Here is an 18,357-nt window from a genome sequence, read left to right as displayed (position 1 = left end):
ATTGTGGCAAAATGGCTTAAGGACAACAAAGTCAAGGTATTGGAGTGGCCATCACAAAGCCCTGACCTCAATCCTATAGAAAATTTGTGGGCAGAACTGAAAAACCTGACTCAGTTACACCAGCTCTCTCAGGAGGAATGGACCAAAATTCACCCAACTTATTATAGGAAGCTTGTGGAAGGCTACCGAAACATTTGACCCAAGTTAAACAATTTAAAGGCAATGCTCCCAAATACTAATTGAGTGTATGTAAACTTCTGACCCACTGGGAATGGGATGAAAGAAATAAAAGTTGAAATAAATCATTCTCTCTACTATTATTTTGACATTTCACGTGTGTGTGTGTGTGTGTGTGTGTGTGTGTGTGTGTGTGTGTGTGGAGAGACCCGTTTCAAGAAGCTAGGAGTAAGTCGCACGTCACAAGTTGACAGGAGAGGCGTCTGAAAGTTTATTTTGATCAAAATGCATTTTTTGGCAGAAATGCCTTCTGGAACGTGAACTTTTATGTGCCTTAATAACAAACTTGTACACCATCTGTCTATACGAATACAATTGTTAAATTACAAGCCTAGTTAGTTTAGCCACAGAAAAATACAGGACCCTTCCTGCTACCCATGATTGGCTGAGATAATGGATGGGCTAAATAAAACATTTTCCTCATCAATCTACACACAACATCCCATAATAACAAAGCGAAAACAGGTTTTTAGAAATGTTAGCAAATTTAAACAAATAAAAAAAACAAATACCTTATTTACATAAGTATTCAGTCCCTTTGCTTGGACACTCAAAATTGAACTCAGGTGCATCCTGTTCCAATAATCATCCTTCAGATTTTTCTACAACTTGATTGGCATCAACCTGTGGACATAATTTGGAAAGGCACACACCTGTCTAAATAAGGTCCCACAGTTGACAATACATGTCAGAGCAAAACCAAGCCATGAGGTCGAAGGAATTGTCCATTGGGGGAGAAGGGCCTTGGTACGGGAGATGACCAAGAACCTGATGGTCAATCTGACAGAGCTACAAAGTTCCTCTGTGGAGATAGGAGAATCTTCCAGAAGGACAAACATCTCCGCAGCACTCCACCAATCAGGCCTTTATGGTCAAGTGGCCAGACGGAAGCCACTCCTCATTAAAAGGCACATGACAGCCCGCTTGGAGTTTGCCAAAGGGCACCTAAAGACTCTCAGACCATGAGAAGCAAGATTCTCTGGTCTGATAAAACCAAGATTGAACTCTTTGGCCTGGCACCATCCCTACGGTGAAATATGCTGGTGGCAGCCTCATGCTGTGGGGATGTATTTCAGCGGCAGGGACTGGAAGACTAGTCAGGATCGAGGGAAAGATGGACGGCGCAAAATACTGAGAGATCCTTGATGAAAACCTGCTCCAGAGTGCACAGGATCTCAGACTGGGGTGAAGGTTCACCTTCCAACAGGACAACGACCCAAAGTATACAGCCAAGACAACACAGGAGTGGCTTTGGGACATGTCTCTGAATGTTCTTGAGTGGCCCAGCCAGAGCCCGGACTTGAACCCGATGGAAATGGAAAAATAGGAAAAAAACAATTTAATATGTTTTAGAATAAGGCTGTAACGTAACAAATTGTGGAAAAAGGTAAGGGGTTTGAAAACTTTCCGAATGCACTGTACATTCTGAAGTTACTATAGGATTTGACCTGAAGATGTTAAGAAGAGATAGATGAGAGAGGCAGTGCAGAAAGTGAGCGGAGAAACGGGGGATCGAACCGCTGCCTCCAGCGGCATATGTTGTCCAGGGGCGGCAGCACTAGACCAGCCCCGGCACGATTGTTCAGGTCAAATCTTCCGGTCAAATCCTATAGTAACTTCAGAATCCAGCGTATAACTCAAACATTTGTATACATGATGCATTTATGTCAACGAGAGAATTACACAAAAATGTAAATGACATGCACATTTCTCAAGCTTGAATCCTGCCTTTTTAATAGCATCTCTGTCCTTGACAGGGAGTGAAAGAGATTTGAAATGGTCAGATTTATAGCTATATGAAGGATGGTTGAAAGGAAGCAGGCAGTGAGAATACAGTATGTGAATTGCAGTGTGAAGAGCTATTAGGTAGTAGGTGGCAGAACAGAGTAAAGTCTCTAGAAGAGAACAAAGAGCGCGGCCAGTGTCTTGCTGAGCCCGTGTACCGAGGATAAAGTAACTAACTAGCCGATACGGTGTACATATTAGGACAGAAACACAGGTTGAGTTAGAGTCCTAGTGACTTACTATTACACAACATCCATGGACATGTGTCTGTCCAAATATGGGCACCATAAACGGAGGGTACACAGAGGACACAGTAACTAACTAGCTGATACAGTTTCAATTTTAGGACAGACGCACCCCTCCATGGAGTCACTGGAAGTCCTATGACACAACTTCCGTGGATATGTGACTGTCCTAATGTAGTTGATATGGTAGGTTCAATCAGTAAAGCTGGTAATGGATGGTTCACTTTACTTAATTCAGTAAGCACAATATAATTCACATTGCTTCCTCTTCTATGGGCACAGCAGGAATTTATATCTGATGTTGACAATGTTCTCATCAACAGCACAGCATCATGTCACTACAGAGGGAAGGAGAGTGAGGTAAAGAGGATCAAGAGGGAGAAGTGGAGGGATGAAACGTCTAAAGCGGAGGTGTCAGCAGAACAGACTGACAGAAAAAAGTAAGCGTTTTGGGGAGAGATGAGAGAGCAAGAGGTTACGAGAGGTGATACATGAAAACGTTGGACACAACAACAGCGGGGTGCCGAGAGGAGAGATGGATAGAGTAAGGGTGTGTCCCAATAATATCTCCTTTCTCCTGAATTGTGCACTCGTTCTTTACTACCAACAAATTTGAAAGCATTGGATTGGTGTATGCACCAGTCATTTCCTTTCAAATCCTTATAGGAAAGTGAACAATTATAAACCTGGAGAAAGGAGAGATATTTCGGACACACCGATTGTTATGAAGACAAGGATTACAGGGTAAATTGGCAGCCATGAGTTTAAATAAGGCCTCCTATTTGGAGAAAATGGGGATGAGAGATTAAGAAGTAAGTAAAGACAGAAGTAAAAGTTTTCAAAGCTAGGGGATGTTGGAGGTTAGAGGAGATAATATGAGGCAGGAATTCAAGAGGGAGAAAAGGTGTTTGATTTGAGGGTGAGAAACAAACAATGAGATTGAAAAGGGATGAAGGCTGATAGAATGAAAATAAAAATGGAGGACTGAGGGGTATACAGTGGAGAGATGATTAAATCAAATCAAATTGTATTAGTCACATGAGCCGAATACAACAGGTGTAGACCTTACAGTGAAATGATTACTTACAAGCCCCTAACCAACAACGCAGTTTAAATAATACAAATAAGAAATAAAAGGAACAAGTAGTTAAAGAGCAGCAGTAAAATAACAATAGCGAATCTTAATACAGGGGGTACCGGTAAGAAGTCAATGTGTGGGGGCACCGGTTAGTCGAGGTAATATGTACATGTAGGTAGAGTTATTAAAGTGACTACATGTATGCATAGATAATAACAGATTACAGGAGGAGTTGAGGAACAGCTGCACCAAGCGAGATTTAAGAGAGAGAACGCAAACCATACGAACATCCCGATTCAGACAAGATGAAAGATACTGGAGAAAGGTGTTTGGATGGCCAAACCGCAAGCAGAACGAGTACGTGAGACTTCCAAGAGACGCCTCCACTTGTTTTGTTTCGCCCATCCAAAAGCCAAACAAGCCAAACAAGCAAGTTGAATCCCTGTCATAACAAAAGTCTTCAAACCTTGGCCGAAACTGGAATGGTACGCGGATGCTCAGTGTGTGTGTGTGTGTGTGTGTGTGTGTGTGTGTGTGTGTGTGTGTGTGTACCTGTGCTCACACTTACGGAAACATCGCCCCAGAACTTGGCCACGTCGTAATCGTTCATGCGCAGGAACTCAGTGAACCAACCAATGGACCTCTTGCTGCCTTTGTCTGCCGTCTCGTCCCTCTCGAAGTTCTCGTTGTGTTTGTTGACGGAGTAGTTTGTTAGATGCATGTACAGCTGGCTCTGTGGAGAGAGTAGGGGGTTTAATGAATGATTGAATCGTTTCAAATCCCTAGTTCAGTATGTATCAAGCGTTTCAGAGTAGAAGTGCTGATCTAGGATCAGATCCCCTCTGTCCATCTAAATCATATTCATTGTGATCTAAATAGCCAAACTGATCCTAAATATTGACCCATACGGGCCCGGGTCAGAGTTAACAAAATGTTTGTCACATTTCTCTAGTTCTTACTCACTCCTTTTGCTTTTATTTGTTTAATCCTGCATATTGTTACAAATACAGTATGTCCTATATTTTTTGTCTCTTTTTATGTTTTGTTCATAAAGCCAATGATAAAAGTATATTGACAAAAAAAACTTTGGTACTAAGACCAATGTCATTTGTAGTTGGGCAGTATCTCAAACAAGAAGACAAGACATCCCTGCCTACATGGCAGTAATAACATGGTCACTATATTCCCTGATACAGTAACAGGCTGGCATTCATGGGCTGCATCGGATAATGGCACCATATGCCCTTTATAGTGTGTGTATTTCCGTAAGTGTGTGTGTATGTATGTGCATCCCCGTGTGTGTATGTGCATCCCCGTGTGTGTATTTCACACTCACCAGGTTGGCCTCGTTGGGCGTGTGGTATTTCTCTGTGCCCATCCTGACGAGGCCGTCATTGTAGAGGAAGATGCGTAGAGGGTCACAGGACGTTACAAGGATGTAGATCCGGAGGTCAAACTTGTAGCCCTCCATTAAGAACGGTTTGTCTAGGTACTCCTGCACTATGAAGTGGTCTTGAGCTTGAGCCGGTAGCTTCTCACAGTTTCGTATCAAGGAGATCCTGACAGAAGAACAACAACATAAGGACTTTGTCTCTAACTACTTTTATTGACGTAGCTTCAAATCCTCAAGTGTATTGAGAATTTGGAAACAGAAAATATGCTCTATATGATTGAGTACAAAGAAAAGGTAAGGCCAAATCTTTCTCACTAATGCTCCGGTTTACAAGTGCTCTACACAAATATACAAACACATAAAGTCCTACGAATAACTTAAATGAAAGCCTGTATGAGCACTAGTGCAGCATCTGGAGAGGATTGTAAGATTTACATTTCTGGTCAAAGCAAACAGTCCAAAAGCGAAAAACTCCATCCTTGGGAGCAGTAAACGACATCAAATGCTGTTCCATGGCCTCTGACTATGTGCAGGTTAATAGAAAAGGAAATGCTTGTCCATTTCAACCTCTACTTTAATTGATTTGCTTTGGTCTCTTGTCACTGGCACTCAGGGATTATTGTATGCAGGCTGCAGTTCCCCCCGGTTAGCCTGACTTGTGGCCATTGAACAGCCATCCCTAAGAAAACTTGGTCCAGGATAAAACATATCACCATCACTCAGAGCTAAATTGGTTACATACTGGTGCATTCCCCCCCCCCCCTTTTTGTTTCATGGGAGTAGACCAGACATTGGATAACTATACTTTTAAATATGCTTTGTGGAAAGTATATAATTTTTTCCTATACTATTCAAATCTATCTGACATTATATCATATTTGATCTACATGATACATTTATATCTTAACATTTTGTAAATGTTCATTCTCCTGGATGTCCATTGCCCCTGGTGTAGATAATCAAGTCAAACCAATCAACCAATGATATTTTGTACAGATAACTATAAATAAGTTGTGACTCTCAACTACTCTATGACTCTTTCAACATGCCACTGAAAAGGTTGAAAGCTGCAATTGATTTTATGACACCTGAAAATACTGCAGAGAAATTAAAAGCCCTTTCCAAACATTGCAAACAGAAAGCTGGAAGCTTAGCAAAAACAACTTTTAACCTCTTTGCTCATCTTGTTACAAACATACCCTATACCATCTTTATAGAGATAGTTTACTCAGTATACAAACAAACATGATTTTCCATCGACCTTGGCTGTAATTCATTCAAGAAGGCAGTTTTTTGGATATTTTGTTTCCTTTCCACAGTTAATAGACAAATGTTGTTACTGTTAGCATTCTTAGTAGCAATTAACATGAACCTGTTCTTGTGCCTGTGTAATAACACTTTAATTACTTTTGGAACATTTTATTAGCATGCTGTTAAATAATACTTTGGTAATTGCATTTTAATTGCATAGCAATGAGCTGAGTTTTTGCAACTACTGTACATCAGAGGAATAGTGACTTGTATGTATTATTATGCAATCATAAAGCAATTCCAAAGTCCTATGTAACAACAATGTTATTATTGTAGTAATCACGAAGTTCCTACACCTGTATAAGAACTTGATGTCAAGTGTTACTAAATTACCTTGTCTCAACATATGAAAATATATAATTTTTAAACTGCAAAAGTGGTTTACTCTAATGTTGAGATGATTCCACGACCCTCAGGTATTTAATTCTAGACTATATATTAAGATTCATATATGATAGCCCTCCAAACTATGTGGTCATGATCATATATTTAGACTAATTCAACTGCTTGTTGTGGTTTTTGGTTCTTCAGCAAATATTTGGCAGCCATCAATAAGTATTTGTTTTGTTTTCAACTAACTTGCATATTTTCAAATACCTTCAAATATTATTTGGTTTTCTGAGAGGTATTTAAAATATTTTGTAATATTATTTGTTTTTCTGAGACCTGTATTTGAATATCATAGAAAATAATAACCTTTGCTTGAAACTCTAGATTCGACTACCTTGAGTATTTGCAAAGTTGGTATTTTCAAATAAACTACAAAATAAAACTATTTTCTGGGTAGACAGAAGCTTTGGCCTGGATGGAGGCTGTAGGACCTTATAGGGAGGTATGGAGGCACTAAGCCACAACAGGAAAATGAGGAAACCATGTATTTACAAGGTTTTCTAATGTTGTCCTGATCACATCCAAGGGAATAGAGGTATGGTATAGGCTAGGGCTGAACCCATTTAGTAAACTGGTCGATTGTTTGGTCGATAGGCTGTTGGTCGACCAACATTTCTTTAGTTGAGCAGTTTATACAGTACCAGTCAAAAGTTTGGGCACACCTACTCATTCCAGGGTTTTTCTTTATTTTTACTATTTTCTACATTGTAGAATAATAGTGAAGACATCAAAACTATGAAATAACACATATGGAAACATGCAGTAACCAAAGAAGTGTTAAACAAATCAAAATATATTTTATATTTGAGATTCTTCGAAGTAGCCACTCTTTGCCTTGATGACAGCTTTGCACACTCTTGGCATTCTCTCAACCAGCTTCACCTGGAATGCTTTTCCAACAGTCTTGAAGGAGTTCCCACATATGCTGAGCACTTGTTGGCTGCTTTTCCTTCACTCTGCGGTCCAACTCATCCCAAACCATCTCAATTGGGTTGAGGTCAGGTGCTTGTGGAGGCCAGGTCAACTGATGCAGCACTCCATCACTCTCCTTCTTGGTCAAATAGCCCTTACACAGGCTGGAGGTGTGTTGGGTCATTGTCCTGTTGAAAAACAAATGATTGTGGGACTAAGTGCTAACCAAATGGGATGGCGTATCGCTGCAAAATGCTGTGGAAGCCATGCTGGTTAAGTGTGCCTTGAATTCTAAATAAAATCACCAACAGTGTCACCAGCAAAGCACCCCCACAGAATGACACCTCCATGCTGGAAACAACACATGCGGAGATCATCCATTTACCTACTCTGCGTTTCACAAAAAGACACGGTGGTTGGAACCAAAAATCTCATCAGACCAAAGGACAGATTTCCACCGGTCTAATGGCCATTGCTCGTGTCTTGGCCCAAGCAAATCTCCTCTTCTTATTGGTGTCCTTTAGTAGCGGTTTCTTTGCAGCAATTTGACCATGATGGCCTGATTCACATAGTCTCCTCTGAACAGTTGATGTTGAGATGCATCTGTTACTTCAACTCTGTGAAGCATTTATTTGGGCTGCAATTTCTGAGAAAAGTAACACTAATGAACTTATCCTCTGCAGCGGAGGTAACTCTGGGTCTTCCTTTCCTGTGGCGGTCCTCATGAGAGCCAGTTTCATCATAGCGCTTTGTGGTTTTTGCTACTGCACTTGAAGAAACTTTCAAAGTTCTTGAAATTTTCCAGATTGATTGTCCTTCGTGTTGTAAAGTAATGATGGACTGTCGTTTCTCTTTGCTTATTTGAGCTGTTCTTGCCATAATATGGACTTGGTCTTTTACCAAATAGGGCTATCTTCTGTATACCACCCTTACCTTGTCACAACACAACTGATTGACTCAAACACATTAAGAAGGAAAGAAATTGCACAAATTAACTTTTAACAAGGCACACCTGTTAATTCAAAAGCATTCCAGTTGACTACCTCATGAAGCTGGTTGAGAGAATGCCAAGAGTGTGCAAAGCTGTCATTAAGGCAAAAGGTGGCTACTTTGAAGAATCTCAAATATAAAATATATTTTGATTTGTTTAACACTTCTTTGGTTACTGCATGTTTCCATATGTGTTATTTCATAGTTTTGATGTCTTCACTATTATTCTACAATGTAGAAAATAGTAAAAATAAAGAAAAAGCCTGGAATGAGTAGGTGTGTCCACATTTTTGACTGGTACTGTATATTCTTTCTAAAGTTTCATGGTGTACAAGACACCTGCCTGATTCTCACCTGGCTGAGTGGACTAATCCATTGTGGAGGCCGTGGGGATGGCACAGTCCACCACCCTAAGACATGTGCTACTGAAATTGGATATGGTTCTTACATAAGAAAAATGGTGCAACACTAATAAAAAAACATTATTTCATAACAAATGCACTTTCTCCTACATCGGATAGAGGTTGCTGTCCGCGGTTCTGAAACATCAGTGTGCTGTTGAATTGGCGCCTTTTCCTAGACAATGTAGATACAGTATGTGCATAATAGCAAAGTTACCCAGCATATAGGTGTTGAGAACAATGGGTCGGAGGCAGCAGTTGAGTTAGGAGACGAGAAAACAGCCCTTGCCATAATTGTCTAACTTTATTAAGACTATAGTTAACAGCCTAACTGTTAAATGTGCCTGGCTTTACAAATCCTCCATGTACAGTAAGGAAATCAGTCAATTGAAAAAAATGAATTAGGCTCTAATCTATGGATTTCACATGACTGGGCAGGGACGCACCCACTGGGGAGCCAGGCCAAACCAATCAGAATTAGTTTTTCCCCACAAAAGGGCTTTATTACAAAACATTTTGATACAACAGTAGCCAGCATGGGGAGAAGTCTGTCTATAATAAAGTGCTGCTCTGCATTCTTAACAGTACTATCAACAAGGCAGGTCCTACAGGCCCTACTTTTGTCGCACATGGACTACTGTTCAGAGGGACTTAGGAAAATTGCAATTGGCTCAGAACAAGGCAGCACAGCTGGCCCTTGGATGTACACAGAGATCTAACATGAATAATATGCATGTCAATCTCGCCTGGCTCAAAGTGGAGGAGAGATTGACTTCATCATTACTTGTATTTGTGAGAGGTATTGACATGTTGAATGCACCGAGCTGTCTGTTTGAACTACTGGCACACAGCTTGGACACACATAGCCCACAAGACATGCCACTAGAGGTCTCTTCACAGTCCCCAAGTCCAGAAAAGACTATGGGAGGTGCACAGAACTACATAGAGCCATTGCTACATGGACCTCTATTTCACATCAAGTAACTCATGCCAGCAGTAAAATTACATGTAAAAACAGATTAAAATACACCTTATGGAACCACGGGGACTGTGAAGCAACACAAACATAGACACATGCATACAAACACATGATAACATACGCATTCCACACACATGTACAGATGGATTTTGTGTTGTAGATATGTGGTAGTAGAGTAGGGGCCTGAGGGCACACACCTAATATGTTGTGAAATCTGTTATGAATGTTGTGTAATGTTTTTAAATGTTTAACTGCCTTAATGTTGCTGGACCCCAGGAAGAGTAGCTGCTACCTTGGCAGGAACTAATGGGGATGCCTAATAAATACAAATACAAATTACACACAGAAATACTCCTCAGTTAAATCAGCTGTCGAGGTGGTTGGTCTTCAGGTGAATAAGCTGGATGTGGAAGTCATATCAAATAACATTTTATTGGTCACATATACATGGTTAGCTAATGTTAGTTAATGCGAGTGTAGCGAAATGCTTGTGCTTCTAGTTCCGACAGTGCAGTAATATCTAACAAGTAATCTAACAATTTCACAACAACTACCTTATACACACAAGTGTAAAGGGATGAATAAGAATATGTACATATAAATATATGGATGAGCGATGGCCGTGCGGCATAGGCAAGATGCAGTAGATTGTATAGAGTACAGTATATACAGTTGAAGTCGGAAGTTTACATACACTTAGGTTGGAGTCATTAAAACTCGTTTTTCAACCACTCCACAAATTTCTTGATAACAAACTATAGTTTTGGCAAGTCGGTTAGGACATCTACTTTGTGCATGACACAAGTCATTTTTCCAACAATTGTTTACAGACTTATTTCACTTATAATAATTCGCTGTATCACAATTCCAGTGGGTCAGAAGTTTACATACACTAAGTTGACTGTGCCTTTAAACAGCTTGGAAAATTCCAGAAAATTATGTCATGGCTTTAGAAGCTTCTGATAGGCTAATTGACATCATTTGAGTCAATTGGAGGTGTACCTGTGGATGTATTTGAAAGCCTAACTTCAAACTCAGTGCCTCTTTGCTTGACATCATGGGAAAATCAAAAGAAATCAGTCAAAACCTCAGAAAATAAATTGCATAACTCCACAAGTCTGGTTCATCCTTGGGAGCAATTTCCAAACGCCTGAAGGTATCACGCTCATCTGTACAAACAATAGTATGCAAGTATAAACACCATGGGACCATGCAGCCGTCATACCGCTCAGGAACGAGACGCGTATTGTCTCCTAGAGATGAACACACTTTGGTGCGAAAAGTGCAAATCAATCCCAGAACAACAGCAAAGGACCGTGTGAAGATGCTGGAGGAAACAGGTACAAAAGTATCTATATCCACAGTAAAATCAGTCCTATATCGACATAAACTGAAAGGCCGCTCAGTAAGGAAGAAGCCACTGCTCCAAAACCGCCATAAAAAACCCAGACTATGGTTTGCAACTGCACATGAGGACAAAGATCGTAATTTTTGGAGAAATGTCCTCTGGTCTGATGAGTTAAAAATAGTACTGTTCGGCCATAATGACCATCGTTATGTTTGGAGGAAAAAGGGGGAGGCTTGCAAGCCGAACTTTTATTTTCCCCAGGTGCACCTGTGTAATGATCATGCTGTTTAATCAGCTTCTTGATATGCCACACCTGTCAGATGGATGGATTATCTTGGCAAAGGAGAAATGCTCACTAACAGGGATGTAAACAAATTTGTCCACAAAATTTGAGAGAAATAAGCTTTTTGTGTGTATGGAAGATTTCTGGGATCTTTTATTTCAGTTCATGAAACATGGGACCAACACTTTACATTTTGCGTTTAGGTCTGAAGTATGATGAAGATCTGAGAAGTCAGTGGTATAACTTTGATAGAAAGATAGATGATGTGGACAGGGTTAAAAAGTATTTGTAGCCGGAGCGGTTATAGATTAGAGGACATGATTGATGAGCACACATGTCAAGTAATCAAAACCTGGGTTTAATTTGGCACCAGTGGGGATCTTGTGTTTAAGCCCAACACTTTTTAACAAGCTTCGGTTCAGACACAAACAATAACTTCATTTAGTTCTCAGACTGAAAATAAATTACTGGGGAAGATATAACTTAATTTCCTGCGTCACGCTGTGCGTTTCTCAAATCTAAATCTCTCGCATCCCCCTCCAAATGGCCGAGCTAATCTCATCATCTTTCACTTTTGTAATGTGTTGCAATAATTCAGCCGTTGCCGGCTTTTATTTTTTAATAAATAAGGGCTTACTGACTGTAGCATGGGGCCATAAGTATTGCTCATATCCCACAAGGACAAACAGAAATGAGTGTGGGCCAATACACACACAAGTGTTATACGCACTTCAATACCTCCATCTATTGGTGCAAAGTCAAAATACAGCCTAAGCTCCCTTAGAATACTACAAGGCTGAAAAGGCTTCTTTTCAAGCATTTACAATACTACAAACCCTGAAAAACAGCCTATACATTGTCTACATAGTGCTGGAAATAATGCGTACCAAAGGAATCAGATATTTAAAAATAAAAAAGGGTAGCATCGTATGCATACTGTCTGTGCTGTAGCCAACTCTTGTCTTACATCATTGCAATGGTGGGCCATAATACTAGGCTAATACTTTTTTGAAAGACCCTTTGGACTTTGTGATCGACCTGGGCTGTGATAATTTGTGCAGCAACGGAAAACGTTTAAAAACGTTTTACAACAGACAACGAATAGGTACGTTTGTTATTGGAAAAGTCCAGGTACAGTCCCACCTTGTTCCAGGCTGTCTTCTTGCGTTTGGTGCCAAATGATAATGACCCTGCATTTGGCCTAAAATGGCTGCCATTGCCTTCTGAAGGAGAGATAGAAGCAGCCCGGGGCAGCAGGGTCTATTTCTAGTCAGACCCGGTCTCCGTGATGATCTGTGGTGATTCAACAATCACATGCAGGGACCTTCAGGGAATGGACTTGCCAGGGTGCCAGCCGCGTCCTCGCTATCCACTGATTTATGTACGGAAAGTTGATAACGAGGCCTGCTATGAGAATCGCTTTATTCTTTTGACTGAATTATATAATTGAGGCCCTGGCACGTTATTATTTCCAAGCTTATGTCAGGGCCATCTCCCCCCCTATTATCTTTCTCTCAGTCAGTCACTTGTAACGGCCCGTCAATCCATCCTCACCCTCCACCCTTGACCTACCCGTGACCCATGGCTCCGTTGGCAGGCTTGACGATAAACGTCTTCTGCTTGCGTTTCCGCCGCAGCTCCTTCACGTAGTTCTGAAACTGGGTGTACTCGGCGGGGAAGATCCACGTTTTGGGAATAAAGCTGTACTCCTGAGGCTGGCTCTTGATCATTCTGTGTGCGGGGAGAAGAGAAAGGGAGTGGGGACAATAAGAGGAATAAATATCTTCACTGTAAAAATGTTTATATAACAAACCCCAAAGCTTTGTATAATGCTTAGCCAATTACAAACTAGTAACCAACTTAGTGGTGTAAAAGAACAGGAAAAGCACTTACTTGGACATATTCCTTGCCAAACAGTCTTTCCGGCAAATCTCCCCCATCCCAGGGAAATGGTTAATTCTCTACAGAAAAAGACATGCAGACATAATAATGTTTTTGAGGCCATTGCGCCGTTTACCTCCAACTTCGCCCCCAAAATTGTAACATTAAAAGAGAAAACCCTGATGTGAGATTACAATGTTCTGACATTTATGCCCAATTACGGACTCAAAACAAAAGGTGACTGTTAGACATTTCTTAATCTTTATTTGGTTTACCCCATCGTTTTTAATTTAAAACGAAAAAAGACGATCAATCTTTACTCCAAGGGGCGAGGTAATTGGTTGTGCATCGGAGCTCCGGCAATTGTAGGCAGTGACAGATGAATGAATTGCTTTGAATGTGGGAGAGAGAAAAAAGCCTGGGTTTTCTGTATTCTTTGACCAAATGAGGTTGAACAGGGGTGTTAATTAGGCTCGTATGAACTGCAGCTTGACAGCAAACTTTCTAAGTAAATCACAGAACGAGAGAAAGAAGGAATGAAGAAAATAAACACGAACACGTGTGTGAAAGGAATCTGTGATTATACATACGAGACAGATGTAATTAGGTGCTCTGAGATTTGGAAGAAATCTCACAATTAGGCTGAAAGCTGTGCATGTGAGAGGCATCATGAGTGAAAATCAAAACCGTTTGTTCAGGGATTCCTTTTATTCTCCTTTTTTTCTGTTGTAAGCTTATGAGACTATTGCATCTGAAAGTCGAATCATTCTAGCTATGCAAAGTATGTCGTGATACTTCCAATTGCCACAGAGAGACATGTTGAGCATATACCCTACAGAAGTAATGTTCAACCAGTTTTGTTCCAACCTACACTTCCTGTATCTTCACTTAGCTAATCCTAATTCCCTTTGACTCTGCAGTGCTTTAATCGACCATTACTGTCCGGGGTAATCAAATAGCTGATTCCGAAGATGGATGGCTAGCACATGGCGCTAGCTGAGGAGGTCAAGTTCACACAGCAGTGAGAGCTCAAATGCAGTTGGGGCCATTTTCAAAGGAACACAAAGAACTTGACTGAGCATCACTGTTGACGTCTCAGTTATTTTCGAGAGAGAGAGAGAGCTTCTGTCTCCAACGAAGGACCTAGAGCAGTGCCTAGATCTCCTGCACAGATTCTGTCAGACTTAGGCCCTGACAGTTAATCTCAGGAAGACAAAAATAATGGTGTTCCAAAAAAGGTCCAGTTGCCAGGACCACAAATACAAATTCCACTTAAGACAGTGTTGCCCTAAAGTACACAAAAAACTATACCCCGGCCTTAAACATTAGCACTTCAGGTAACTTCCACAAAGCTGTGAACGATCTGAGAGGCAAAGCAAGAAGGGCCTTCTACGGAAGGAACATAACATTTTGCCAATTAGGATCTGGATAAAAATACTTAAACAGTTATAGAAACCATTTCCCTCTATGGATGTGAGGTCTGGGGTCCACTCACCAACCAAGAATTCACAAAATGGGACAAACACCAAATTGAGACTCTGCATGTAGAAATCTGCAAAAACATCCTCAGTGAACCATGTAAAACAACAAATAATGCATGCAGAGCAGAATTAGGACGTTTCCCACAAATGATCAATCTCCGGAAAATAGAAATTAAATTCTACAAGCACCTAAAAGGAATTCTCAAACCTTCCATAACAAAGCCCTCACCTACAGAGAGATTAGCCTAAATAAGAGTCCCTTCAGACAGCTGGTACTAACACAAACAGACCCCACAGAGCCCCAAGAGAGTATACAGAACATAGCACTATTTGGTAAAAGACCATATTATGGTAAGAACAGCTCAAATAAGCAAAGAAAAATGACAGTCCATCATTACTTTATGACATCAACCATCAAGCGCTATGATGAAACTGGCTCTCATGAGGACTGCCACAGGAAAGGAAGACCCAGAGTTACCTCTGCTGCAGAGGATAAGTTCATTAGATTTAACTGCACCTCAGATTGCAGCCCAAATAAATACTTCACAGAGTTCAAGTAACAGACACATCTCAACATCAACTGTTCAGGAGACTGCGTGAATAAGGCCTTCATGGTCGAATTGCTGCAAAGAAACCACTACTAAAGGACACCAATAAGAAGGAGACTTGCTTGGGCCAAGAAACACGAGCAATGGCCATTAGACCAGTGGAAATCTGTCCTTTAGTCCAAATTTGAGATTTTTGGTTCTTTGTGAGACGCAGAGTGGGTGAACGGATGATCTCCGCATGTGTGGTTCCCACCGTGAAGCATGGAGGAGGTGTGATGGTGCTTTGTTGGTGACACTGTCTGTGATTTATTTAGAAGTCAAGGCACACTTAACCAGCATGGCTACCACTGCATTCTGCCGCGAAACGCCATCCCATCTGATTTGTGCTTAGTGCGACTATTATTTGTTTTCAACAGGACAATGACCCAACACACCTCCAGGCTGTGTAAGGGCTATTTGACCAAGAAGGAGAGTGATGGAGTGCCGCATCAGATGACCTGGCCTCCACAATCACCCGACCTCAACCCAACTGAGATGGTTTGGGATGAGTTGGGCCGCAGAGTGAAGGAAAACCAGCCAACAAGTGCTCAGCATATGTGGGAACTCCTTCAAGACTGATGGAAAAGCATTCCAGGTGAAGCTGGTTGAGAGAATGCCAAGAGTGTGCAAAGCTGTCATCAAGGCAAAACCCTGCTGCACTTTCTAACCTCCTGCCAAATGTATGACCATATTAGAGACACATATTTCCCTCCGATTACACAGACCCACAAAGAATTTGAAAAAGAAAAATCCAATCTTGATAAACTTCCATATCTATTAGATGAAATACCACAGTGTGCCACCACAGTAGCAATATTTGTTACCTGTTGCCACAAGAATAGGGCAACCAGTGGAGCACAAACACTGTTGTAAATACAACCTATATTTATCTCTTTATTTATTTTCCCTTTCATATTTCAACTATTTGCACATTGTTACAATGCTGTACATAGACAATAATATAACATTTGAAATGTTTACTGTTAATTTCTAATTGGTTATTCCCCTTGTTTATTTCTCTTTTGTTTATTGTCTATTTCACTTGCTTTGGCAATGTAAATATATGTTTCCCATGCCAATAAAGCCCATTGAATTGAATTGACGGACATCAGCAAGACAAAGGAGCTGATCGTGGACTACAGATAATGGAGGGCCAAGCACGCCCCCATTCACATCGGCGGGGCTGTAGTGGTGCAGTTTGAGAGCTTCAAGTTCCTCTGTGTCCACATTACTAAGGAATGATCATGGTCCACACACACCAACAGTCATGAAGAGGGCACGACAACACCTCTTCCCCCTTAGGAGACTGGGCCGTCAGATCGTCAAAACGTTCTACAATTCACCATTGAGAGCATTGTGACTATTGAGAGCATCTTAACTGACTGCATCACAGCTTGGTATGGCAACTGCTTGGCATCCGACTGCAACGTGCTACAGAGCGTAGTGCCTACGGCCTAGTAAATCACTGGGGCCGAGCTCCCTGCCATCCAGGTGTCAGAGGAAGGCCCTAAAAAGTCATAGACTGTTCTCTCTGCTACCACACGGCAAGTCTGGAACCAACAGGCTCCTGAACAGCTTCTACCCCCAAGCCATAAGACTGCTAAATAGTTAGATAGTTAACCAATAGATACCCAGACTATCTCCTTTGAACTATTTTGACTCTGATACTGTTTATTATCTATCCTGTTGCCTAGTCACTTTATCCCTACCTATATGTACATATCCACCTCAATTACCTCGTACCCCTGCACAACGACTCGGTACTGGTACCCTGTGTATATAGCCAAGTTATCATTACTCATTGTGTATTTATTCATCTTTTTATAATTTTTCTATTATTACTCCGCATTGTTGGGAAGGGCCAGTGAGTAAGCTTTCACTGTTAGTCTACACCTGCTGTTTACAAAGCATATGACAAATACAATTTGATTTGGAGAGAGCGAGAGAGCGAGAGAGTCTGCCATTATAAAGTGACTGGCACTATGACAGGCTGGCACACTCTTCATGTGATCTGGCTGTTGTACTGGAGGAGCCCGGGGACACAGCAGGGACTCTGACATGCCTTGTCTCCAAACCTCCCCTCCATCTCCTCTTCTCGGGTGCCGAAGCAGAGCAGTGTGTAAGCAGCACTGGGCCGTGGGGGTTGAACCAAGGAAACTAGTTAAAACGAGTTAAAGTAAAAATCAAAGCTTCTTCCTGCTCCCCTCATGGTACACCGGCTGCTGCTGAGGCGCTCACCTTGTCTGACCGTGGCCATTCTCACCTGGTGTGACACGACAGCACTGAAGGGTCATAAAACTATGCAAGCAACAGGGGGCAACTCTGGCTGGTCCCTGGGCTTGACCAAGTGAGGTTGGTCACTTATTAATAGGTAAGCCAATGATGGTCTTAAAGGATTGGAACTACAATTGTTTTACAAGATATGTTGTACAGTGGCAATAAAAAGTATGTGAACCCTTTGGAATTACCTGGATTTCTGCATAAAATGGTCATCAAATTTGATCTGACCTTCATCTAGGTCACAACAATAGACAAACACAGTCTGCTTAAACTAATAACATACAAACAACTACAAGTTTTCATGTCTTTATTGAACACACCGTGTAAACATTCACAGTGCAGGGTAAAAAAAAGTATGTGAACCCTTGGATTTAATAACTGGTTGACCCTCTTTTGGCAGCAATAACCTCAACCAAACGTTTTCTGTAGTTGCGGATCAGACCTGCACAACGGTCAGGAGGGATTTTGGACCATTCCTCTTTACAAAACTGTTTCAGTTCAGCAATATTCTTGTGATGTCTGGTGTGAACCGCTCTCTTGAGGTCATGCCACTGCATCTCAATCGGGTTGAGGTCAGGACTCTGGCTGGGCCACTCCACAAGGCATATTTTTTTGTTGTTGATTTACTTCTGTGTTTTGGGTCGTTGTCCTGTTGCATCACCCAACTTCTGTTGACCTTCAATTGGCAGACAGATAGCCTTACATTCTCCTGCAAAAAGTATAGATAAACTTGGGAATAAATTTTTCCATCGATGATAGCAAGATGTCCAGGCCCT

At 41.3% G+C, this 18,357-nt stretch overlaps 1 protein-coding gene across 1 annotated transcript in view; it reads right to left on the bottom strand.

The window, feature by feature from the left end:
• ttll7 (tubulin tyrosine ligase-like family, member 7) overlaps nt 1-18,357 on the bottom strand; it is a 140,136-nt gene that overhangs the window by 58,976 nt on the left and 62,803 nt on the right. Inside the window, exons 5-8 of the mRNA XM_014215640.3 lie at nt 13,246-13,313; nt 12,925-13,083; nt 4,682-4,904; nt 3,914-4,078 (exon numbers count right to left, since the gene is read on the bottom strand). Coding sequence (XP_014071115.2) covers nt 3,914-4,078; nt 4,682-4,904; nt 12,925-13,083; nt 13,246-13,313 — 615 coding nt within the window. The remainder of the gene's footprint in view (nt 1-3,913; nt 4,079-4,681; nt 4,905-12,924; nt 13,084-13,245; nt 13,314-18,357) is intronic.

Source organism: Salmo salar, chromosome 10 (genome assembly GCF_965601325.2).
Source record: "Salmo salar chromosome 10, fSalSal1, whole genome shotgun sequence".
Lineage (NCBI taxonomy): Eukaryota > Metazoa > Chordata > Actinopteri > Salmoniformes > Salmonidae > Salmo > Salmo salar.
Note: the sequence above shows the minus strand (reverse complement) of the source record. Positions and strands in the feature narration are given on the sequence as shown.